Genomic DNA, 24,334 nt, shown 5'->3' with positions numbered 1-24,334 from the left:
CCTTCTTTTCGTTGGTAGCGGTCTCAATACCCGCTTAGATAACAACTTCTCAACCCAAACTGTAAATCCTTTGGCAAATTCCACGTCCTCCTTCACGATCACACACGCTGGCATCTCAGTCCCGACGGAGAATTCCCTCCCTAGGGCCGTGAAAGCACCTATTTTGACGGTCCTTACTCTGGAACTCTCAATATCAAGCCCACTCGTTGTACAACTGAGGTAGATGCAGTCCACAGATCCCATGGTAGCAGAGAACAAGGCTGCTGATCGCTCGTCACTGATACAATCAATGGCATACCTTACACGTTGGTTTGTGGCATGAGATAGCGTTTGTGCACAGTCGGGCTCTTGCTGCGAATACACATTCCCCAGTCAGCACAAGTGTCACTCTGGTCAATGACGGACTTACATAGTCAAAGACCATGTCAGCTCCATAGCTTTTAACCACTTCAAAGCTCACGCGTGAGCAAATTGCCAGTACTCTCATCCCTGTCGTGCGTGGTATTGGTCACTTAGTATTTGTCCACGAGTCAGAAAACACCGGAGTACCCACAGCTTGGCCATTTGTATCTGCATCAGCCCTATTGACGTGGCACCGCCATATATCAACACCACCGGTACATCGTCCTCAGGTTGCTTTGTAGTCTTGTATCCAGGTAGGGCCATGGTGTGGAACAAGCATATTCCTGCCGTGAATACGGGAACCGGTAGCGCCGCGCCGCTTTCGTATGAGATGGTCTCTGGAAGGTGCAGCATCACATGCGCCGGCGCGACTATCAATTCTCCAAAAGCGCCGTCCTTGGGTCTCAAGATGTTTCCTGTATAATTGTGAACATGCGAAGTTGGATCGGGTCACATGCGGCATTGTCACCTCCTTGGACCCATCCGGCAACACGGTCGCCCTTTTTCACTGAGGTGACATTAGAGCCGATAGCCTCTGCTACACCTGCAAAGTCACAACCAAGGACTGTCGGTTCAGTTAGATCTCGGCCGTACAGAATCTTCCAGTCGTACTGATTCAGAGCTACAGCCTTGACTCGGACAAGGACTTCATTTTCACCTGGTATCGGTATGTCCACCTCCTCAATGCTGAGCTTGCCTTGCGCAACTTGAAGTAGGACAGAGGTCTTATTCTCGGTCCCAGTTATTGTATCGTTATGGAAGCCAGGAGCGCAGGTCAGATTGCACAGCTGAGGTTATACTTCGACCTTCCGGGAAACAGGTACGTAGAATGTACGCCACGCAACCGAGGGCACCTAGGAGACCGATAGGAGGCTCCAGGTCAAGGACTGATCACAATAACACCACGGGACCCGGTTTGACACCGCTACCCCCGGGTCCCCGACATTGAGGTGGTGTTGCCGAGCTATGGGTGGTTCCCCGCCACCAGAACTCCATTTACTGGGGTATACCGGTCAACCCGTGACATTAGAGGAAAATGCGGGCCGGATCCAATCGCGCGGCTCAAATCCTCTAATATTATGATGGAGGTTGCCACTGGCCAAGATTGGATTCCGTGTACTCGTTCTGTGTCCTCTGATTATCGTAATTGTGGCGCTCCTAGTTTCTGGTTTGTGGCTACTAGTCATCGGGACAGGCCACTCTATTGCACTTAGTAGCATAAATCAGAACAGTCCTTAGTAGTCGTGTACCCTACGAGTACGGAGTACACAAGCGCAGTATAGTTAGTTAGGACTGGTGTACCTCCGCATGATTCTGGTAATGAGCAATTCACTTAGCCTATGTACACGGAACGCAGTTTTGGCCCCTGACAACCTCTCTAAGCACGTGTAGACCGATAAAAAGAGCGGGAGGCCGCTTTTCATGAGATTCTCGCCATATCACAGTCGCGGTCGAAAGAGCGGAGGATCATGATCCTACTTGCGAGCCGCAACATAGATCGGCCAAGAGAATTTTAATCCAGGGTGATCCTACTCGAGGCCCGAGGTTGCCCGGACTTGCATGGTCAAGAAGAACCTGGTGAACGTCCTTTTCGGGCAGAGTCTAGAGTGCAGGCAGAGAACTGGGCTTCTCTGAGTTGTCCCCGTGACAGAGGAACCCAGGTAGGTCACCAGATGATATTAACGTGAGGCGGAATCGTAATCCTCTATCAAGGGACCACCCTGCACGTAAAGTCCTTTGTGCCTTTTTTACTTGTACGCACGCCTTGTAATTGAACAGTTCACAATCTCAGAGACGTATGAGTAAGGGTGGCTAAAGCACACATAAATCCGAGTGAGAATAGTATCATACTGAGTTCAAATGCATGCGACGTAAAAAGTATTGTTAATTCTTGGTTGTCCGGATCTAGTTTAATTACTCTCGTTCTTTTCAACGAGCGAAACATTTGTACTCTCCAGCGTCTGTTTGCAGCCGTTATACACTGGCAGTGGACTTCCAATCTGTTCGGCTTTGATATGGAGGGCCAGAAACCTCGAAAAGAACCTCGCGTGACCGAGTGATCCGCCTATATAACATACGTTCGGCTCTATTGCAACAGAGAACATATATGTCAGCGTTGACCATTCTTCAATCCGAGAGGTAGACACAGTGGAACGAAAAACATCAAAGGACCTCGGCGATTGATGGTTGTAGACTTACGCTTCAGTGGCTTGAATGCTCCCAGAACTTCTCCTTCTTCGTTTAATCCAAAACTGTCGCCCGCGCGGTCGGCAAGGTCTTTGCCAAAGGTCCGCTCGACGTGGTTTCGTAGGTTGCCGATAAATCCGGTGGCGAACACAATCACATCGGCGTCGAGGGTGGTCCCATCTGAGAATGCCAGCCCGTGTTCCGTGAATGCGACCACAGCTGCGTCTGATTTGACTTTGATCTGAGTCGGCATGGTCAGTCTTATCCCTCTCGTCGGGAACTTTGGATTGAACGATGCGTACCAATCCGTTGGAGATTTTGGCCGATGTCCCCACATCAATGTAGTGGCCTCCTAGACGGATGTTTAGAGCCTCTTGAATATCCCCATACGGGTCAACTTTGAACCCTGCACGTTCAAGAGAAGCCCAACGTTCCGATTCTGCGCGAGCTTTTGCATGAAAGGTGATTCCGCCTAGGATCCGATCGATCGAGACTGGATTCGAGTATAAGATCTTGTCGCTGATTTCGATCGGAATTTTGGCATTATAGATCTCTGATCGTAAAATCAATAAGTCGCTGAATTGTTTCAAGGCAGTCAACCTCCGAATAGGGCTTACGGTGATATCCTTCCTCGATATACTCGACTGGCAATACATCTGCAGATAAATCAAGAAGTCAGTCGATAAATCATATGTTCTCGGCGCGGCTCTGTAGTAGCACTTACAAGTTCGATTTCTTTGGACCATGGTCACTTGCATCCCAGCCTCACACATGTCGTCGGCGACATCATGACCTATCAAGGTCATCAGCAGCTCTAGGATACTTGGTGTTCTGACTTACCGGTATTTGCGGTGCCTACTACAATGCCAACTTTTCCTTTCCAGTTGTCGGCGGAAATATAGTCGACAGAATGTAGACTCTGACCTCGGAATAACTCCTATTAGCGACGTTAGAAAAAAACCGACTGTTAAGAGACGCTCAATTTAGGACCTCACCTTGTTATCTAGGATGGGCACAACGGGTGTTTGAGAACCTGCACCTGAAGCAATAACAACATGCTTGGCGGTAACATATTGAGTGGTACCATTTCTGTTGATTCACAGGGTGTAAAGTTTCTGTTCTTCATCCCACTGCCCGGTCTCGACTTTGGTAGATTTCCAAATGTTCTGAGAGCAAATGTCAACCGGAGGAACACTCCAGAACTCCAAAAAGGTTGTCAGTACATACGATGCCATATCTTCGTGCCCAATCTCGATGTCCATCCGCCAGATGTTCCTTACCCAGATATTCTGGATACGAAGGACCAAATGTACGTTCGAACGGTAGATGTGCTGAGCACAGTCAGGACAACATGAAACCATTTTCCCTTGTCAAGGCCCAAGGCCGTGCGTGCGTGGGTGGCTCACCAAATTCACGGATTGTATAGACTATAAAAGGTGCGTTAGCTCCGCTGGGGGTAATTTTCTATAGATGCCAACAACATACGCCTTGCAGACTCGTATCTCGATCGCCACGTATCACCCACTTCTTTATTGCTTTCTAGGACCACATAAGGAACGCCTAATGCCTTCAGACGCCCGCCAGTACTTAAACCCGACTGCTCACCGCCGATAACCACGGCGAAAAAGTGGTCAGGAGCGTGATTCCGCTCTTCAGCACCGTTCTTTGGAGCTGTGTAACTATTCGTCGCCTCGCTGCTGGTTGTAGGAGAGGAAACACCGTTCGAAACTCGGGATCCTAACTCTGCGATTGGAGCAAGAACATCACCGTTACCATGGCTTGGCAGCTGTTCGAGGAAAGTCCGTAACACCCATACCTTCCAACCTGAGCCCGTGGGAGATGGTACTAGAGAAAGAAACCCTGAACATTCGGTCTCTGGATTGGAGGTGGTGAACCTGATTGCACACTCCAGATATGATGCTTCTGACCCAATTTTCCTGATGCTGCTCGATCCAGCAATAATCTCCACAGCAGAAACGTCGTGACTCTTGGAAAGGAGAGACCACTGCTGGGGAACATTCTTGAAGTAGAAAGTTCGAATGGTGCCAGTCAGCGCATAAAAGTCTCGCCACAAGGCATCTTCGGTGAAACAGGTCTGATCCTGTGAAGAATCTCGAATGAGCAAGCTCGAGAGTATGGTCTTTACTCCAGCCTCTATATCGACGTTTTCGGGTACTTGTGTGACGGGAATCTTGCCTGGAAGTCGTTCGAGTATTTCCGTTGAAGGAACGGGAATAAAGGGACTAATGGCCATGATTGCTGATGAAGGTCTGTAACTCAATTCAATGTGTGAGAACAACGCTAAAGGACTTGAGAAGGAAGCGAGACGTGATAAAACTGCCGACTTTCTCACCCACGCGACCTGATGATTTGTCTATCTTTCTACCCAGCGAGACTCGTCCAGAATCGCTATAAAGTACTGCCGATCGCACCCTACCACCGATCATAGTATTCAGCTCTCCCCCTCCCCGCACCCGGGTTAGCCACCACCCACACTCCGAGTGCTAGTACGCATAGAGAACCGTACCCACAATTGTAACCCCAATCATCTCGTCCTTATTTACTCCCCTACTCCGGACCACCTCAAGCACTTCCGTGAGGTCAGTGTGGGGGTAAGTCGCACGCAGGTGTCTCATTTTTCTCGGGACCACGGTGTCACGGTGTACGGCGGCATTCCGACAGGCATTCTGCGGTGTTGACATAAACCTGGGGACCCAGGATCACGATGGATGATTTTGACGTTATTTTTCAATGTGCTCCGAAACTTCCTGCCCAGGCCGCAGTGTATGCGCATTATGGTGAGGTAGTCAGAGTGGGATCAAATGACCTCGCGTTTCGATGCGAGTCCGCACCAGCTTGATTTACAAAGGTGGAAGGTTGTTGCCCGAGACCAAGTTCTACGATGTACCCACAGCTTTCACTCGCAACTTGTTCGAGACTCAAGATGGAAATATGAGCTTTCTCATGACCAGAGAAAAGCAGCAGGGTCCATTAAACTCGTCCAGATACATTCCATAAGACATCTCCAGAAGGTCTACGAATTCTTGCTGTAATCGGTCGAGGAGCTGGAATCAACAGACACGTCAAGCGCCTTCGTGATACCTTGAACTGGACCAAGCTGGCAGCTTGTATGTTGTTGTCCTCGACCTCAAGGCGCTGATCTCAGACTTCGTTATGGATGTTCTTGGAGACTTAGCGTATCGCCGAGTTTTGACTCAGAAGAATCAAGGCCCTAGCAAATTATCTCCGATAACGATCATATTTACCTGGCTTGGCTGCTGGGTTAGATACCAGAGCTCCTACCGTATCTCAAGGTTTGCGCGTACGCGCCACTAGTGTGGTCTCAGCGGCTGTTCGCTGCCAGACGAAAGCTTGTAGACCTGACGACAAATTGTGTGAGACGAAGACTGCTTGAAAAATCGACAAATGGAAAGGACCTGTTATATTGTCTCATAGATATGGCGGATCCCGAAACAGGAGTGAGACTGAGAGAAGTGGACATCAACCCTGAAGGACTTCTCGTTCCACAACAACTTTGCTCTACCAACATTTGATAGCGTTGCTAAATCACATATCACCTCGGACGTCCTAACACTATTGTTATTACACCTACAAAACCCTGATATTCTCCACAGAGTCGTGCATGAAATCGACCAACATCTGCCTAACACTGTCAAAGTCGCATATCCGATCGATGGCCTCAAGCAGACGCTGACTTACACGATGGCCAGCATCCAAGAGAACCTTCGGAACAACCCTGTCTTCATTATGCTCCTGAATCTTTGATGTCACCACCTAGAGTAGGTTGACCATGGACGAACATTTCGTGCCAGGTGGAGTGAGCCCCCTTTACTGCTGGGGAAACGGTCTAGTGATGCCAAAGGCTCTAAATGTGTCATCCTGGTGTATTGAGTCCTAACTGAAGAGACGAAAGAAGAGGAAAAAAGCCTCGGACGATCCCGGGGAGCCTCTCATCACCACGATTGATGCCTGGTGTCATGCGATGCACTGCTTTGAGGAAGGACAGAAATTCTCAGTGATGGATCGATCTATGGCATGTGGAATGCCTTCGAGCCGATAAGAGGCTGGGAAACCCCGTCATGCCATGTCGAAGCAGCCTGTACAGTAACGGCGACCGCTGGCATAGTAATTGTAACAGACACTGCTTGAAACAGTCTGCATGTGCTCGGTGAATAGGACAACAAGAGAAGCATTGGACATGCACGGATAAAGTTGGCGTGACAGTCAAGTGTTACGTTTCGCTCCACCTATGGTGTCACAACACGTAAAGGTTTCTAGACAAGTGGAAGGTATAGGGGTGATGTCCTGAGAACGAGGAGTATAGAGCGAGGCAATATACTAGAGCGAAGTGATCACAATCCAAAAGGTATGGGTATGATCGTGAACGAAGTTGACTACGTGGTAAAGCTATGTAAACGACCGTGTATATATAGACGTGTTCCTCTGTGTACTCTGCTCCTCTGCTCGGAGACAACAGAGAGGCATAGGTCACGTGATACCCGCAGTTTAGCCAGAGGTTCGTACCGGGCATTCCTCGCGCGTCGCCCTGTCCTCGGCTCTCCTTTCTTGTTGGTGTCATTGGCTGTCGTCACAGCTTGGTATGCGGCCTGAGGTCAGGCCTGATTCGTAACATCAAGATTGGATTTCTCAAGCGTCCTTCGGATGGCCAACAGTCTCGTTCGCGAAAAGGCGATCTTACACGCCTAGAGCAGCGGAGGTCCGCAATACGCTAGCGGAGGGAGCGGCACGGGAGAGGCATCCGGTACTATAGGCCGAGACCTCGGTTAATTACTACTCGTCCGTACAGGGGGACTCATGAAGTCCAGAACAAAAGTGAAGCCAGCATACCAAATCATCCTCCCCATCCTCCTCATATCCTTTTGAAAAATTCAACGCACTCATGTCAACCTCTACCATCGCAAACGAGCCGCTGGCTTATCGGCAGCCTGAAGGAAGCGCGCCACAAGAGTCACAGTGCGCCAAACAGCCATTGGTACTGCCTCCGGAGACAGACAATGACAAGTTCCAGATATTTGTTGAGGAGATTGCCAGTGCCTTGGGCAGCGAGAACGTGACGGTGATCACTGATGAAGCAGAGCTTTATCATGACAACTACCTCGACCCGGGCAAAGCCCACGACATGTTCCACGTTGTTGACAAGACCAGTCTCGTCAGCTCTGCGGTCATTGCACCTAGAAATGTCCCTGATGTGCAGTCGATTATGAAGATCTGCAACACATACAAGATCCCGGTATGGCCTTTTTCGATTGGCCGTAACGTTGGCTACGGAGGTGCTGCCCCAAGAGTGCCAGGAAGTGTCGGTCTCGACATGGGCCGGCATATGAATAAAATTCTTGAGGTCAATGTGGATGGCGCATACGCTCTCCTTGAGCCAGGGGTGACATTCTCCGCTCTACACGAGTACTTAGTAGCCAACAATCTTCGGGATAAACTATGGGTCGACGTTCCAGATCTCGGTGGCGGCTCTATCATTGGAAATACCATTGAGAGAGGTGTCGGATATACACCCTATGGCGATCATTGGATGATGCATTGTGGTATGGAGGTAGTACTTCCAGATGGGACTTTGATTCGAACCGGGATGGGCTCTTTGCCCTCTCCAGGCGCGGATTCATCTCTACCACCACATGAACAGCAACCAAACAAGTGCTGGCAGCTTTTTAACTATGGCTTCGGACCTTACAATGACGGAATATTCTCGCAATCGTCCCTTGGTAAGCTATTGTTTCTGATGCGGACATGTCATCTGCTAATTTTCCAAGGAATTGTTGTCAAGATGGGGATGTGGTTAATGGTCAACCCCGGTGGGTATCAATCATATCTGATCACCATTCCACGGGACGAGGATTTGCACCAGGTTATCGGAATAATTCGCCCGCTTCGTGTCGGCATGGTCGTCCAGAATGTCCCTACATTGCGACATATTCTACTTGATGCTGCAGTGATGGTAAATCACCTCTTCCCCCCTTTCTGTGTGTTTGTGTATCAAGGTAAACCTAACAATGCTTAGGGAGACCGCAAAAGCTACACGAGTAAGGATGAGCCACTAAATAACACGGAACTAGATGCTATTGCAGCTTCTCTTGGTATTGGGCGTTGGAATTTCTACGGTGCACTCTATGGACCAGAGCCAATTCGAGCGGCGATGTGGCAGGTTATCAAAGCCGCCTTCTCCTCAATTAAGGGAGCCAAATTTTTCTTTCCAGAGGAAAATGCCCGACAACATTGTGCTACAAACTCGTCACCTAACGCTCCAAGGGATCCCGACCACTACCGAGCTAAAATGGGTCGACTGGCTTCCTAATGGTTCGCATCTCTTCTTCAGCCCCATTGCAAAGGTAACAGGCGAGGATGCTGTGGCGCAATATGAAGTCACACGCCGTCGAAGTGAGGAATTCGGCTTCGACTTCATCGGGACTTTTATCGTCGGAATGAGAGAGATGCATCATATTGTGTGTATAGTATTCGATAAGAAGGATCCTTATAGTCGACAAAAAGCCCACCGACTAATCAAAGTCCTAATTGACGACGCTGCTGCACGAGGCTGGGGCGAATATCGAACACATCTTGCGCTGATGGACCAGATCGCAAGCACATACAATTTTAACAACAACTCGATGATGAGGCTGAACGAAACAATCAAGAACGCATTGGATCCTAATGGTATCCTAGCTCCGGGAAAGAATGGTGTATGGCCGAAAAATTCAAGCCTAGTGACTACAAAATTGTGATATGATTCGGCAGTGAAGACCGAATAGTTCGGGGTCAAGGCCCTCCAAACAGGTCATTGGTGTCAATTGACTAGAAACTGAAGGGATTGTCTCTAGTGCAGATCATGCACATCTGTAGTTCAAAAATTGGGTTCATGAGTACATCTCTCCCGCTCCCGTGAAACGTCTTGGTACAAGCCTGCAGGCACACTGACACAAACCTGTAATTAGTGATCGATGGAGTAAAATAGACGAACCAGGCAGCGTAGGATCTTCCCACCACATTACGGTTGACTTTCTCCTTTATATCAGCAAGGCGGACTTGCATGTGGGTGATATTATGCCAGCTGCACCCTCGGTGAAAAACCTCGGTACCTACGTTTCGATGCGCGCTGAGCATCCCGATCTTCGCCAAAGGATTGTGGATATACCAAGCATCGGCTCGGCCAAAACGTAACAAGACAACCAGGCCGTGACAATTCTGTGACCACTCAAAAGTACTTCATTTCGTAGGCCTGGACGAAATTAAGAGGAGAAGTAGCTCTACAGTTTTGCACAATGGAGGACGATCAGTTCTATCGGTTCTATAATTGCATAGGTGGTGGACTACATTCCGGAGCTCAATCGTGGCGTGCCGTAGACCCTTCCACCACCAAATAATTGTGGGACGTCCCGTTAGCAACGCCTGATGGCCTCGAAGAAGCAGTGAAAACAGCGACCAACGCGTTCAAATCCTGGTCTTCAACCACATGGCAGGAGCGAGCCATCTGTCTACGCAAAGCTTACAATGTGCTTTCATCGAAACAAGAACAGATGGCTCTGCTATTGAATCTGGAGACGGGGAAACCTGTGAGAAAGCCTCCTTGCTAAAAGATCTTCCAACTGACGACATTATAGCTTCGTTTTGCAAAACTAGAAGTAGAACACTCATTGGGATGGTTAAATTATCACTGTACGTTTCTTATGGTATCCTCACCACCTCCTTGCAGCCGGTCCCTAACATAGACACAACCAGCCAACCTCAGTCCGATGAGACCGAAGATCATCCAGGATGATAATAGTTTCAGCTTACGATTCACAGAGTTCCAGTTGGTGTCATTGCCGCTATATGCCCCTGGAACTATCCTCTTGTCCTTGCCATGGGCAAAATATGCGCGGCATTGAGCACTGGCAATTGTACAGTGCGCTCAAGTTCGTTGAACTGGTCCAAGACCTGTTTCCTCCGGGAGTCATTCAAGCTCTGACCGGGGACGATCGCTTGGGTCCTCAGATGTGTCAACATGCCGGAATTCAAAAGATCAGCTTCACAGGATCCATCAAGACCGGAAAGGCCATTATGACTGCAGCTGCACCTACATTGAAAAGATTGACACTGGAGCTAGGAGGTAATGGTGCCTCGATTATTTGTCCTGACGTCGATATATCTAAGACCGCTGTGCAAGTTGCGATCGGATCGTTCACCAACTCGGGACAGTACTGTCTCGCGAGCGAGCGGATGTATGTTCACGAGTCCATTTATGACACATTTTGAAGGAATTCGTCAACGTGGTTAAGTTTTGGAGTGCTGATGAAAATAAGGATGGCAACGGCATATCACTAGGCCCTGTGCAGAATGCAATGCAGTATGGAATTGTGAGAGGCTTCATTCAGGATTGTCGAGACAAAGGATACAATTTTGCTCTCGGCAGTGACACAGGGTCGGAGTCCAGTTTCATGCTGAAACCGACAGTGGTGGACAATCCTCCCGACGACTCAATCATCGTCAAGGAAGAGCCAGTTTGGTACATCCTCGCCCTTCCCGACCCTTTTGACAATTAGCTAACCCGGTGCAGGACCAATTGTACCTGTGATGAAATGGAAGACTGAAGAAGAAGTCATTACGATGGTCAATGATACCAAAAACAGGGCTGGAAGGCGCAGTATGGTCTTCTGATGTGCATAAGGCATTTGTTTTGGCAGAGCAGATACAGGCGGGTGCTGTCTGGATCAATGGATTTGAAAGACCTCTACCGCATGCTCACCTCGCCGGACACAGAGAGAGTGGGCTTGGAGGCGAATGGGGTGAAGAGGGTTTGTTGGCCTACACAGAGCCAAAGACATTTCATTGGTACAAGAAATAGGTCCCAGTTTTGTCGATCTAAAGGAATGAACCGGAAAAGAGATCGTTTACTGAAACTATATATACCGACCATTTGCGTTGAGGGTATTAGGCGATTTCGACCTCTACAAATCATGTGTGAGGTTAGGATCCAAGCACGTAGGGATATTTGGTAGCTCCCTGATCAATTATGGCTACCCCCTTAACCCCGGTCATGATCATCATCATTCTTCCATCCCGCATGGTCACGAAAGTCCGCGGCGGGGCCCACCTGGGATGAAGTGGCTTCGTCCGCGGAGCGCCCACATCTGACCGAGGCAGGAGCAAATTGCCATTCCGAGCCCTCTTCCTGGCGTGGGGTGCGGGGTGTGGGGGCCAATGGAATAGAACAGCTTATGTCCTGGGCCATGTTCACGATCCTCCCTAACTTGGCATATGAATACTGGCCACAGAAGCTTTCGTGGACTGACCTCAGCGACTTGTACATATTTGTGAGGGCATACTGAGTGACATCTCTTCCTTTGAGGACGTTATATTGCTTTCGGCAGACATGAATTTCCCCGAGGCCTTCTCGAATCGAAATGCCACGACGTCTACGGCATCTGACGGAGCTGGTCAACCACCTTCGCTCATTGCTTCCTATCTCGCCGAAGCAGATTGGAAAATCTTGGGTACAGTTTTAATTGTTGTATACCTCGTCCAGATCATATACTATTGCTGGTTTCATCAGCTATCTCAAGTTCCAGGGCCATTCTTGGCCCGTTTCAGCCAGGCCTGGAGAAATCTTTGCTACTTCAGAGGTAGCTGGTTGCAAGATGTGACTGAACTCCACGAGAAATATGGAAATGTCGTCAGGATCGCGCCCAACGAAGTCAGTTTTGTTGACCGTGATGCTCTTCGTGCCCTTTATGGTCATGGTAAAGTGTCTCAGAAGGTTAGTACTTCGATTTATCTCTTGTGTGGAGGATTCAAGGTCGCTGTTCCACGAATGCCGTGAGGCTAACAATCTCGCAGACAGATTGGTATCACACATGGTACGGCTTTCCTTGCATTTTGCAATACATCTTGACATAACACGGTCTTCAGCCACACCTCGACTTAGCTAACAGCCTTCTATGTTGTAGGTATGTACCGAACATGCAGATCTCGTTCTTTGCGGCCACGGATATCAAACTTCATCGGCATCTTCGAAGTCGAGTTACGGCTGCTTACTCCATGTCCTCCATGCTGTCCATGGAATCTCTTATCCAAGAAGTGGCCAACCAAGGTTGGTCCAAGTTCAGAGAGCTCGTGGCTAGGGGCCGGCCCATCGAACTCGACAAATGGGTCAACTTCTTGACCTTTGATGTTGTGGGCAAACTCGCCCTAGGCGGACCTCTCGGCATGATTCAGCAAGAGAAGGACGTCGATGGAATTATCGGCAGTATACATGATGGATTCTGGCTGATGGCCAACATGGGGAATATGCCGTTCCAGATGTTCTGGTTCAACAATCCTGTCGCTCAATGGCTCGTCAAAAGAATTGGTGGGAAACGATTGAATGCTTTCGGCGTGTTCCTCGACTGGCTTGAGGAGAGGGTGGATACTCGCATGAAAGAGGGTTCAGGAGGCCAACATCGAGACTTACTCCAGCACTTCATTGATGCAAAGGATCCGTCTGGAAACCCAGTCAAGAAAGGAGATGTCATGATCGCAGGCGTCAATATCTTGGGAGCCGGAGCCGACACCACCACTGTCGCGGTTCTAGCCGTACTTGGTGCGATGCTGCAAAATCCGAGGCGCAAGCAGCGTTTGATGGCAGAAATTGATCAGGCATACCAAGATCCAGGTCTCGCAGACAAAGGAGAAGAGATCAGTTACAAGGATTGCGAGAACCTACCCTTTTTGTGCTCCGTTGTCAAAGAAAGCATACGGCTGCATCCTTCAATTACATATCGGCTTCCTAGAGTGCTCCCAGCTGAGGGTTTACAAATCGGAAAGTATCATTTTGACAAAAATGTCATCTGTGGGATCAGCGCAGCTTCGATGAACAGATCGACGGATATTTTCGGCTCTGATGCAAGTCAATGGGTACCGGAACGATGGATGGCCGAATCGGAGAAAGACAAGACCCACGTCGGCAACATGAATCGGGATCTGACCACGGTAAATATTGCCCTCCCTGACTAATCACAGTGTCCTGGTAATCCTTTGCCGCTGACTGCTGTGCTTCCAGTTTGGAATGGGAAGTAGGAGTTGCATCGGTCGCAATCTAGCTCTCATCGAAGTACACAAATACATCGCACAGGTTTTCCGCCACTTCGACGCAGAGATCGTCAACCAGGACCACCCATGGGTGACGAAATCACAGGTGAGTGGTTCCACGGTCTTTATCCGTCAACTACGAGGATTTACATTGCTGACGACCAACCCAGTGGTTTGCAATTCAGAGGAGATTCTGGGTTGTCCTCAAAGAACGAAAACATTAAAAGCGAGGCCAGGTAGGGCTCCGAAATGAATACGAATAATGTGAATATTCATGAATATTCACGAATATGAATAATTCTTGGCGAATAAATGTGAATACGAATATGGACTTGTTGAAGATCCCGGTGGCTGAAACGGTGTGACAAGGGGTAGGAACTTGAGTATATAAGATAGTCATCCCGCCTCTACGGGAAGACCAAGTATCGTCCTAACAACCAACAATACTATCACTTGTTTCAACAGGTTATGAGCCCGGATTCGCATACAGCAAACAACTGAACATTACCTACAGCTAAGCTCCCGCTCCAAGTGATAGTTCTATGAACTGAATGATCTGCTAATCCACACTATTTAGGAACTCTAGAAGAGATACCGAAAGAGAAAGGGCGTGAAATCTCTGAGGGAAATGAGATGGATGAACTCCTTTCTCCTGAGCGTTGCTCACAGTGTCACAGATATTCATCACAGTGTCACAGATATTCACCACAGTGTCACAGACGCGCATCAGAGTGTCGCAGATGCGCATCACAGTGTTGCAAATGCGTATCACAGTGTCACGATGTTCATCACAGTGTCGCAGATCCTCGGTGGTGGCGAATCCAAATCAGACCAAAACGAACGAAATGGAATCCAAGTTATAAAATCCTGTTCAACAAATATCAACCATAAGGGCGGACACACTGATGCCACATCCGGCAGCGGATCCTCGAGTTGACTCCAGGCCATCTTCTCAGCCATCTCGGAGAAAAACTGCACAAAAAACTCTACATTCCTGGACGGACGACGAGCTTAACCTTCTTTCGCACCTTCGACACCTTCGTCGCTGGCCCTTCAAACAAATCCAGAAATCTTATTTCCCATCACTATCACCAAGTGCACTCTTAGGAGCCTACTGGCGCCTGTCCACCGAAGACCGTGTACGCCGAGCATCAACAGTCACTGTTCCAATTGCCACCCTTCGCAATACTAAAAGAGACCGTCGCGCCGCCTCTCATACTAAGCCCACATGTCCAAGCCTTGAACAGAGGCCGAGTCATCTACATTCTCATATTTCTTATCCACTCTCCCAGTCAGGAAGCAGCGCTGAAACCTCCATCTCATCCTCGTCAAGTTGTGAGACGGGAGATCGCCAAGTAATATCCGGCGACAGCAATATAAAGCGCTACAATCTTCGACCAAACAGGCCAACAACCTTCCTAGAGGAGAACCCACGGTGCCTAGTTGATCGCCTCCGTTTCCCTCACTTCTTCGAGTCGTACAACGACCACCTGAAACGGCACGGGTTACCCGACAGTGACTACGCTCCTCCATCTCACACCCCTACACCAGATCCGTCAGACGGTAGCCCTTCCGTCGTTGCGACCCAGCTCAGCGAAGTATCAGACTCTGAACTTTTCGGTTTAGAGCCGCGTTCCCCGAGCTTATCAGATCGGAGGCCGTCTGTGAGCCCAGGTCGACTCAGCAATACACCAAACCCCGAATTCTTCAGCTGCGAAGAGCATCTGCCTTCACCATGAATGATGCGGCGAAATTTGAACAGATCGGCTTGAACGCATTCTACAATGCCATCCCCACACTCGACAATGCCAATGACTGGTCGAAGTGGAACCAGAAGGTCAAGGAGTTCATCAGGATATCCCCCCTGGCCAAGGATGGAGGGGTTCAGCCCACAGAAGAAGAGGAAGTGCAACAATGGTCCCATCGTCAGACCTTTTACGCGTCAATGATTGCGGCAAAACTGACGCACAATGCGGCACAGCGAATCAATGCTTTTGATATCACTCGCATACAAACGCTCATCAAAGCAGTCAAGGACAACTTCAAACCGGAAGGCTCGGGCACCTACGTCAATCTCCAACGACGGTACATGTCTCTCACCAGAGCCAACTGTGGAAGTACGCAAGCCCTCGGAGCCGAGATTCGAAGAATCCATGCGGAAAAACTCTTGCTCGACCCGGCATGCGTTACGTCTGAAATTGAGCGAACATTCTTCTTCTTGCACGCGCTCGGTTCGGAGTACGAAAGCTTCCGCGATCATGTGTTCAGACAAATGGACATCGTCAACGAGAGAGACGAAGATGGAAACATCACCAAAGCAGCGCCCACGTTCGACTACATTGAGAACAAGGCAATCGAAGAAGAGCATCGAAAGGGACAGCTGGGCAACCATCCGGCAGACGCGCGAGCGCTCTCCACCTTTGCTCTGACTCGAAGTTCCGGAGACAAGAAAATCACACCGTCCGCGGATGGGACTACGTGCCACATTGAGATGTACAACGTCCCTTACTGCTCCTTCTGTCGAAAACCTTACCACACGGAATCTGAGTGCTTTAAGAAGTATCCAGGACTCACAAATCAAGGGAAAGACAGAAAGGAGCGCAGGATCAAATCCGCCAGTGCATATGCGGACAGACGCAGGTCGTCGAAAAGACGGCCCACGACCGATGACGAAGATGACGACGCGGGTGGCCCAAGGGATCCGAAGAGACCCACTTTCATGGCGGCACAGGCTTCAGAGGCGGACGTGAATGCGGCGTTCGGAAAGGACATCGAAGGCAACCTGGCCCTGTCCGGACACATCCCCATCATGATGGCTACGAAACCTCTCTCCATCCGCAACGCCTGGATTATTGACAGTGGATGTGCACAGCACGTCTGCAACAACGCCTCGAGATTTGTCAAGATCAATGTGTATCATGGGCCACCGCTGAGAGGCGTCAATACCTCGACGACTCCGTCGGGAGTGGGAACAGTCAATGTCCTATGCAACGTACGCGGCAGAAGAAAATGGCTTGTGCTTGATGATGTTCTCCTCGTCCCGTCCGCCCATGCCAACCTCATATCGGTACTACAGCTCCTCAAACGAGGAGCCAAGGTCGAGTTCTCAAGCCAAGGTGCGAGTATCCATAAGAAATCAAACGGAAAGAACCTGTACACCGCAAGCCAATATCATGGAGTTTACGCACTCAATCTATGGACGAATCTCACTTTTCCTGCTTACCAGGTCAGTCCACAGATGTCTCTGTGGCATAATCGGCTGGCTCACATGAGCAATGCGAATCTCAAACGGCTGAAAAGACAGGCCCACGGCATCAGGGACATGGAACCACGTCAGCCATGCAACCCGTGCCTCCAGGGACGAATGAATGAAAAGCCTCACCATCGCTCAGGACGAAGCCGAAGAGGGGAATATGCCATGGAGCTCCTCCACATCGATGTTGCCGGGCCATTTGACGAAGGCCTGGACGGAAGTCGTTATTGGCTCACCATCGTCGACGACTTCACGGGGTGGATAGAAATTACCCCCATCCCACGACGACACGAATTTGTCATCGAATCGCTCCGCTTCTTCCTCGACCACAACGAGCGCCCGGAACGGAAATGTCGACGAATACGTCTCGACCGGATCCCGGAGCAAGTGGGAGAAGAAATGAAGTTCATGCTCTTCTCACGGGCCATCCAAGCTGAAGTCACCGGGGTGGACCAACACCAGCAGAACGGAGTGGCAGAAAGAGCCCATAAGACAATTTACGATCGAGTTGGACCGACGCTGGCGCATGCCAGACTACCATTCAAATTCTGGCCCGAGATTGCTCGAACAGCGGCCTTCCTTTCTAATCGATCCCCGTCGTCCAAGCTCAACATGACGCCGTATCAAGCTTGGTACGGCGACAAGCCGGACCTTTCACGGCTCAGAGTGATCGGATCTCGGGGGGAATACTTGATCCCACCCAAGCAAAGAAAGAAGCCGACGGAACCAAGAACGAGGCCATGTCTCCTGCTAGGATACGAAGGAAACACGAACTACCGTGTCCTACTGGAAGACGGCAGAATTATTGGGACGCCGAACGCTGAATTTTATGAAGTCCTCAAAACTCCCTCCACACAGACGAGACAAGATGTGGGAGCGAAACAAGACGACTCACCTGGGGCAATGGCTGCTGCCGCAGGGGGGAGCGAGACGGTGGGACTATTAAACCAACCGTCGGTAAGTATACGGCACGCATCCGTGCCCGCCTCGGGACGCCAAACGTCCATGGCGCCACAAACACAAACAATGCCTCTACGGAGTAACGATCATGTGCAAGAGCAGACGTCTCAGTCGAGTGACAAGAACTCGCAGCCACCCGTTGCTGGACAACGAGACAGAACCTTGTCGCCCACACGGAGTGACGATACCTTCGGACCATCCTCAGATGCCCGGCTATCTGATGTCCGGCAAGTCGATGTCCGAGGGAATGACTCACCACCCGGCGGCGACCAGCAACAAGACGATGCTCAGCAAGATCCAATCTCAAGAGAATGGCAACAATATCCAGAACTCTATCTTGATCGCCCAGAACATACCGTGCGACAAGAAGTATTAGAACGTCATCCTGAACTCAGGCTCCGGCCTCCGCCGGCCATCATCCAGGGTACATCTGCTGATGGCGCGGAAGAACTCGCATTGATCAACGTACCTGAAAGCAACGTAATCCCGACTTTCTTGATCATGGCGGCGGGAGAAACCGAGCCGTTTGAGCCCAAGACCCTTCAGCAAGCAAAGAATGACCCAAGCTGGCCTGAATGGGTGAATGGAATGACGGATGAAGTGAGTTCACTGAAACAAAACAGAACGTGGGAGCTCGTTGATCCTCCCGAGAATCGTCGGGTTCTCAGTGGAAAGTGGGTCTTCCGACTCAAACGAGGACCCCATGGCGAAGTCATCCGCCATAAGTGCCGTTGGGTGGTGAGAGGCTTCACACAAGAAGAAGGCGTAGACTATGACGAGACCTTCGCCTCCGTGGTGAAACCGATGAGCTACAAAGCTCTGTTCGCCGTCGCCGCGGCTCTGGATCTCGAGATCGAACAAATGGATGTCAAGACCGCATTTTTGTATGGGGATATCGACCACGAGATCTATGTCGAACAACCTCACCACATGACCGATGGCACGCCGAGGGTGTGCAAACTTCGCAAGGCACTCTACGGCCTGAAACAAGCACCCCGTATCTGGTACCAAACCCTGACCAACTTTCTCCGCAGCTTGGGTTTCGAACCTATCAACGCGGATCTCGGGATCTTTGTCCGGAGCAACGTGTACTTGGCAGTATATGTCGACGACCTCCTGATCATTGGGCCCAGCATTGCCGAGATAAGGAAGATCAAGCGGAGCCTGAAAAACCGGTTTCAGATGACAGATCTGGGACCGTGCAGCTACTACCTCGGCATGTCCATCCGACGAGAGCGGCAGAATCGAGTACTCTATCTGAGTCAAGAAGCCTACATCCACCAGGTTCTCCATCAGTTCGGAATGGACGATTGCACGCCCGTCAGCACGCCCGTAGAAAGCTCACCTCTGCCAGACAACAGACCGGAATATACCTGCCCGGCGGATCAGAGAATCGAGTACCAACGCATGATCGGGTCGCTGATGTATATCATGCTCGGAACCCGGGGAGACATCGCGTACGCCGTCTCGACGGCAAGCCGGTATCTGGCCAACCCGGGACCACAACATATGAAACTTGCTCGTCGAATCCTCCGATATCTGAAGGGCACGAGGATTCTTCGACTGACATATAAGGGTCACCTCCAGATGTTGAGAGGTTTCACGGATGCCGACTGGGCCGGCTGTCGCGACACCAGACGATCGACCGCTGGTTATCTCTTCAACATCGGAAGCGGAGCGATCAGTTGGCAATCCAAACGCCAGGGTGTCGTTGCCCTCTCAACCTGTGAAGCCGAGTTCATGGGACAGACACAGGCCACGAAGGAAGCGATCTGGCTGAGAAGGCTCCTCCATGAACTCAACATGGCGCAAGGAAAAGCCGCGACGATCATCTGCGGCGACAATCAAGGAGCCATCGCTCTGTCCTCGAATCCTCAGTACCACTCACGCACCAAGCACATGGAAATCCAACGGAAGTGGCAGGGAGAGGTTCAAGGCTCTGGTGCAGTGGAACTGCAGTATATTCCAACAACCGAACAAATCGCCGATGGACTCACCAAGCCTCTTGCACGAGACCGATTTGAATGGTTTCGGAGAGGGCTCGGCATTGAGTGATATTCACGGATTGTCAACCCGAGCTCAGAGCGGATACTCAGGCACCTTTCCCTTTCTTTTTCTTTGAAGTGGCCTTCGAAGACTTAACGGGTCCGCCAGCACCGTGATAGACAGTCGCTGTTACCCTCCTAGAGAAGGTAGCCATCGAGTGGGAGTGTTGAAGATCCCGGTGGCTGAAACGGTGTGACAAGGGGTAGGAACTTGAGTATATAAGATAGTCATCCCGCCTCTACGGGAAGACCAAGTATCGTCCTAACAACCAACAATACTATCACTTGTTTCAACAGGACTCTATTCGTATTCGCAGTATTCGTGAATATTCACGAATATTCACACATGTGGGTCGCAGGAAGGGAGGGTGGATACTCGTCATTTCCTGGATGGAAATAACCAGATTTCTGTCGTGTCGCATCCTCATTCAGTCCTCGCCGTCGCCGTCGAGTTGTGTGTGAATCTAAAAGAGTCTATCCCAGTCCAATTGACTCTACGGCAAATCATGTCTCCCGCTCCACCAGTTTACACATCCCTTTTTTTCTTATATCTACATGCGAGAATCATAGTGGGCCTTAAGCAGGACCAGCGAGCGCATGGTGTCAGCGCTCATCGACTGCCGTCGGAGACCTAGGACGTCTCTAGCTCCACTAAACACACGTTCCACGCCGACCTCGGTAGCGGGAACCGCCAAATAGTCACGGGCGGCGCGTGCCATTGACGGGAACTCGAAGGCATTGGCCTTCCACCACTTGAGAGCCCAGTCAGCGTTGCCATCTTCTACACAGCTCTGTGACCAGCTAACTGCTGCAGAATCAAGATACCTGTCGACGTCGGACATCTGGACCCCGACTCCCGGCTGCAACGGTTTCAAAGTTTTCCACAACGAATCTGGCATCCCTGGTGGTTGTTGAGGCTCAGGTTGAAGACTGAAACGAAATGGATATTCGGTCTTGAGAAAGTCTCGGACCTGTGACACGATCAACGTCGCATCCATATCCAACCTGGGGAATCTCCCTCTGAAGAGTGTATATATATATATGCAGGATGGGAGCCATGATTGAAAAGATAAATACATAAAAAAAAAAAATCAATGAGGAAACATTTCGAGTCCGAGCATAATCTCATATCCTTAACACTTCATCAATAAGATCAAGGAGGGCAGAATGCCTGAAGACACCCAAAAGCCCACGGACTACCTGACCATGGATCCAAAGACACAGGGCGAGTTCATCTTCGCCCATAGCTCTGCCGTCGAGCGGACGGAATACGCCAGTCGTCTTCTGAAACACAGCTCAAGGACATTTAAAGATCCCCTGGCGTTTGCCTGGTATCTCCAAATACCCGCAACGTCTCTGGTTTGCACCGATGATCCTGTCATTCCTCCTCAGCTCCAGCGGGAAATGGTTGATAAAGCTAGAGAGAAGGGAGCCAATGTTGTGATTAAAGAGATCCATTCGGACCATGTACCAATGGTCAGTCACCCGGAGGAAGTGGTCGAAGTGCTGTTGGAGGCTGCCAAGCGTGGGTTGCAACCATGATACGTTTTTCTCTCTGAAAGAGAAAAAGACTCAAGACATCCTTGTCCTGGGTCGATGGTTGATAAGATCGCTCTACGGCAGCAATACTACCCAATCGCTTCATCAGTGGTAAAACTAACAAAATGGATAAACCATTGTCAAAACGTAGTGCTACACACGGCCTTGTAAGGGTTGAGCTGGCGAAATTTAAATTCTATGTGCTCTTGTATTTCTCCTGATAGGAGAGACTTATGACTTCTTGCCAGAGACGCAGCTTCTGGCTCTATCGACAATAATCTGCAAATTGACAAGAGAATAGCAAAATTCTTCGTCCGACAACCATGCTCCATTGCCATGTTCGTATGAAACGAATCATCGATCGGCGATACAATTATCTAAATGCTAGTGAAGTGATGGCGCAAGCAGATCATTCGCAAAAGATAGATGCCCCGCGCGATGAAGTGGAAATCCCTTCTTTAGGTGGTACTTCAGACACTGCTCCATACAGTGTCTACACCCTGCTCCATACGCTGCTCTAGATGTTATATTGATTTCCACTACCGCGGTAGTGGAAATCACCACTTCAGGTGGTACTTCAAACACCGCTCCATATAGTGCTCCACAGCTCCATATACACCTCTAGGTGTTATATTGATTTCAACTACAGCAGTATTAAAATCCCTGCTTCAGATGCTACTCCGGATACCGCTCGAGTTGCGGCTCGAGTTGCTACTCTGTATATTACTCCAGATGCCACTCCGAATACTATACCGGTTCCCACCTGCGATACTGAATGACGGTTCTCTGCCGCACCTTACAGATGCCATGTTAATTCACATCAATTGCTGTCTTCCTGTTGTTTTGACTCACGTCTCATACCACTTCACTCTTTTTCCCTGCATACCCCGTACACCGCACTCTACTCCTTCTCTTCCATACAGAATTGATTCTAACAAGCCTCCTTCGGACCGTCTGGATCTACCCACAATTATGACGACCCGACCGCAGTCTGATAGGGACTCCCATTCCCTACTGCAGGAGGAGCTCGGGTCAATCGCAATCGAAAACTGTACAGTGGCCTTGGACTCATATAACCGCAGTCATGCTAACACTCGTACTGCCAAACGACATAATATCGATGAAATTGATCTCCTGTCCGATGCCAAAAAGGTCGATAGCTTACTTGAGAAGGGGGCTGTCACCAAGAAGGAGCCTTCTTTGCGCGGAGTGCACGCCATCTCATGTGGTACTTGGGTTGAAAATCCTATGAAGACGGTGCAAATGTCAGCCAAGATCCAGTGGGGGTCGTCGCGCCCCATTTACGCAACAGGGATGATTAGGCTTGATTCTCCACTCGCCAACACTTTGTCAAACCAAGCGTTGACCTAATGATGGGTTACGAGAGATCTGAGCATATGGTTCACCGGGTTCACTAGATACTTGAGCATAAAGTAGACGCATTGTAGAATTAGATCAGGGTGCCTTCTCGTTCGTCAAGTTTATATGCGTGGCCTAAAGAGCACCTTCAGACACAGCTTAGCCGGTAATATCACAACACAACCATGACTGAGTGGCTTGGGAATAAGACGGTCGTCGTCACCGGCGGCTCGTCAGGGATGGGTGAGCCTTCTCCTTTCCCAATCAATGTTAGGCCCATGGGAACGGAGGTATGTGATGCTAAAGGTTACGTATTTATAGGCTACCAAATTGTCAGCAAACTACTTTCGGTCGGTGCTACTGTGCATATCATCGACATTCAGCAATTGTCCAAAGATCATGCCGAGTACCCTACCACTGGCAAACTTCACAAACATATTCCGGTCGATCTTGCATCTCGTCAGCAGGTCGCGGCCTCATTTAAGAAGGTCTACGAAATATCTCCAGATGTTTATGGCCTGGTCAATACTGCCGGGGCCGCGCCAGCCGACGACGCAGGCCGCCTGATCGAGAGCGATCCCGTCTACGACAAGACGTTCGCAATCAATACAAACGGCTGCTACTACGCCACCACCGAGTTCCTTGCTAGAGTACGCGAGCAGGTCAAGCCTGCGGCCGAGAACGCGCCTATCCATGAGACCAAGCACAACATTGTCACATTCGGATCAAGCGCTGCTCTAATCGGGTTCCCTCAGTGCGCCGTTTACAGTGCCGCCAAGCACGCTGTCCTTGGTCTCACACGGATGTGGGCTCTTGACTGAGCCCCGTACGGTGTGCGGGCGAACATGGTTGCTCCGGGTGCGACGAATACCCCACTGGCTCAGGTTCAAATGCCGGACCAGAAGGAGGGCAAGAACAAAGACGTCTATGGTCACCAAGATCGAGGGGATATCATGGATTGGGCGCGTCTTCAAGTCCCTCTGAAGCGCTGGGGTGAGGCTGGAGAGTTGGCTGATGCAGCAATCTTCTTTCTGAGCGAGAAATCCAGCTACATTACCGGTCAGGTCCTTGCAGTAAATGGTGGGTGGCCTCAAACAGGGTAGAAATCGATGTCGCACCTTAGTAGTAGGGATAGCAGTCAATGTATGCCTTACCAGAGACACAGCGGATATTTCATCGTGATACCGTTGAAAAGCATATATCCAAGGAAGTAAGGACCTCAGGTAAGGATGTGCGGCGGGATCATGCGTCTTAGCTCCATAAGACAGCTTTCATGTAAATAAGATACGAATTTGCAGAGAAGAAATGCTTTACTTACTATTTAGCACGATTCATCTTATGAATAATGGATTTCGCGAAGAGAGATACTCGCATTCATGTCACCTAAGTCACTATAACTGCACGTATAGGGTATCGAATACAACCATTGTGAAGTGTGGCTGTCGTAAATTCGGTTTATAAACGGGCCCATTGTTCCTTAGCATCTCTCACAAGG

The 24,334-nt window shown here is 49.9% G+C and overlaps 5 protein-coding genes across 5 annotated transcripts; 4 read left to right on the top strand and 1 right to left on the bottom strand.

Annotated features, from left to right (window-relative positions):
• Window positions 1-299: 299 nt before the first annotated feature.
• On the bottom strand, window positions 300-4,843 carry PV06_11070 (uncharacterized protein; the record flags this gene model as incomplete). Its single annotated transcript, XM_016412687.1, has 14 exons — window positions 300-351; window positions 410-447; window positions 550-818; window positions 872-1,108; window positions 2,602-2,830; window positions 2,892-3,142; window positions 3,207-3,245; window positions 3,314-3,382; window positions 3,430-3,526; window positions 3,585-3,678; window positions 3,721-3,755; window positions 3,817-3,920; window positions 3,996-4,016; window positions 4,075-4,843. The coding sequence occupies 14 exons, from the start codon at window positions 4,841-4,843 to the stop codon at window positions 300-302; spliced, it is 2,304 nt and encodes a 767-aa protein (XP_016257000.1).
• A 5,648-nt stretch (window positions 4,844-10,491) lies between these two features.
• On the top strand, window positions 10,492-11,159 carry PV06_11069 (uncharacterized protein; the record flags this gene model as incomplete). Its single annotated transcript, XM_016412686.1, has 2 exons — window positions 10,492-10,838; window positions 10,904-11,159. The coding sequence occupies 2 exons, from the start codon at window positions 10,492-10,494 to the stop codon at window positions 11,157-11,159; spliced, it is 603 nt and encodes a 200-aa protein (XP_016256999.1).
• A 9,949-nt stretch (window positions 11,160-21,108) lies between these two features.
• On the top strand, window positions 21,109-21,483 carry PV06_11068 (uncharacterized protein; the record flags this gene model as incomplete). The annotated part of the gene is made up of 1 exon (XM_016412685.1): window positions 21,109-21,483. The coding sequence occupies one exon, from the start codon at window positions 21,109-21,111 to the stop codon at window positions 21,481-21,483; it is 375 nt and encodes a 124-aa protein (XP_016256998.1).
• A 1,541-nt stretch (window positions 21,484-23,024) lies between these two features.
• Window positions 23,025-23,660, top strand: PV06_11067 (uncharacterized protein; the record flags this gene model as incomplete). Its single annotated transcript, XM_016412684.1, has 2 exons — window positions 23,025-23,082; window positions 23,161-23,660. 2 exons carry the CDS (start codon window positions 23,025-23,027, stop codon window positions 23,658-23,660), a joined length of 558 nt encoding a protein of 185 aa, XP_016256997.1.
• A 24-nt stretch (window positions 23,661-23,684) lies between these two features.
• PV06_11066 (uncharacterized protein) lies at window positions 23,685-23,942 on the top strand (the record flags this gene model as incomplete). Its single annotated transcript, XM_016412683.1, has 1 exon — window positions 23,685-23,942. The coding sequence occupies one exon, from the start codon at window positions 23,685-23,687 to the stop codon at window positions 23,940-23,942; it is 258 nt and encodes an 85-aa protein (XP_016256996.1).
• Window positions 23,943-24,334: the final 392 nt, after the last annotated feature.

Source organism: Exophiala oligosperma, assembly GCF_000835515.1.
Source record: "Exophiala oligosperma strain CBS 72588 unplaced genomic scaffold supercont1.18, whole genome shotgun sequence".
Classification (NCBI taxonomy): Eukaryota; Fungi; Ascomycota; class Eurotiomycetes; order Chaetothyriales; family Herpotrichiellaceae; genus Exophiala; species Exophiala oligosperma.
Note: the sequence above shows the minus strand (reverse complement) of the source record. Positions and strands in the feature narration are given on the sequence as shown.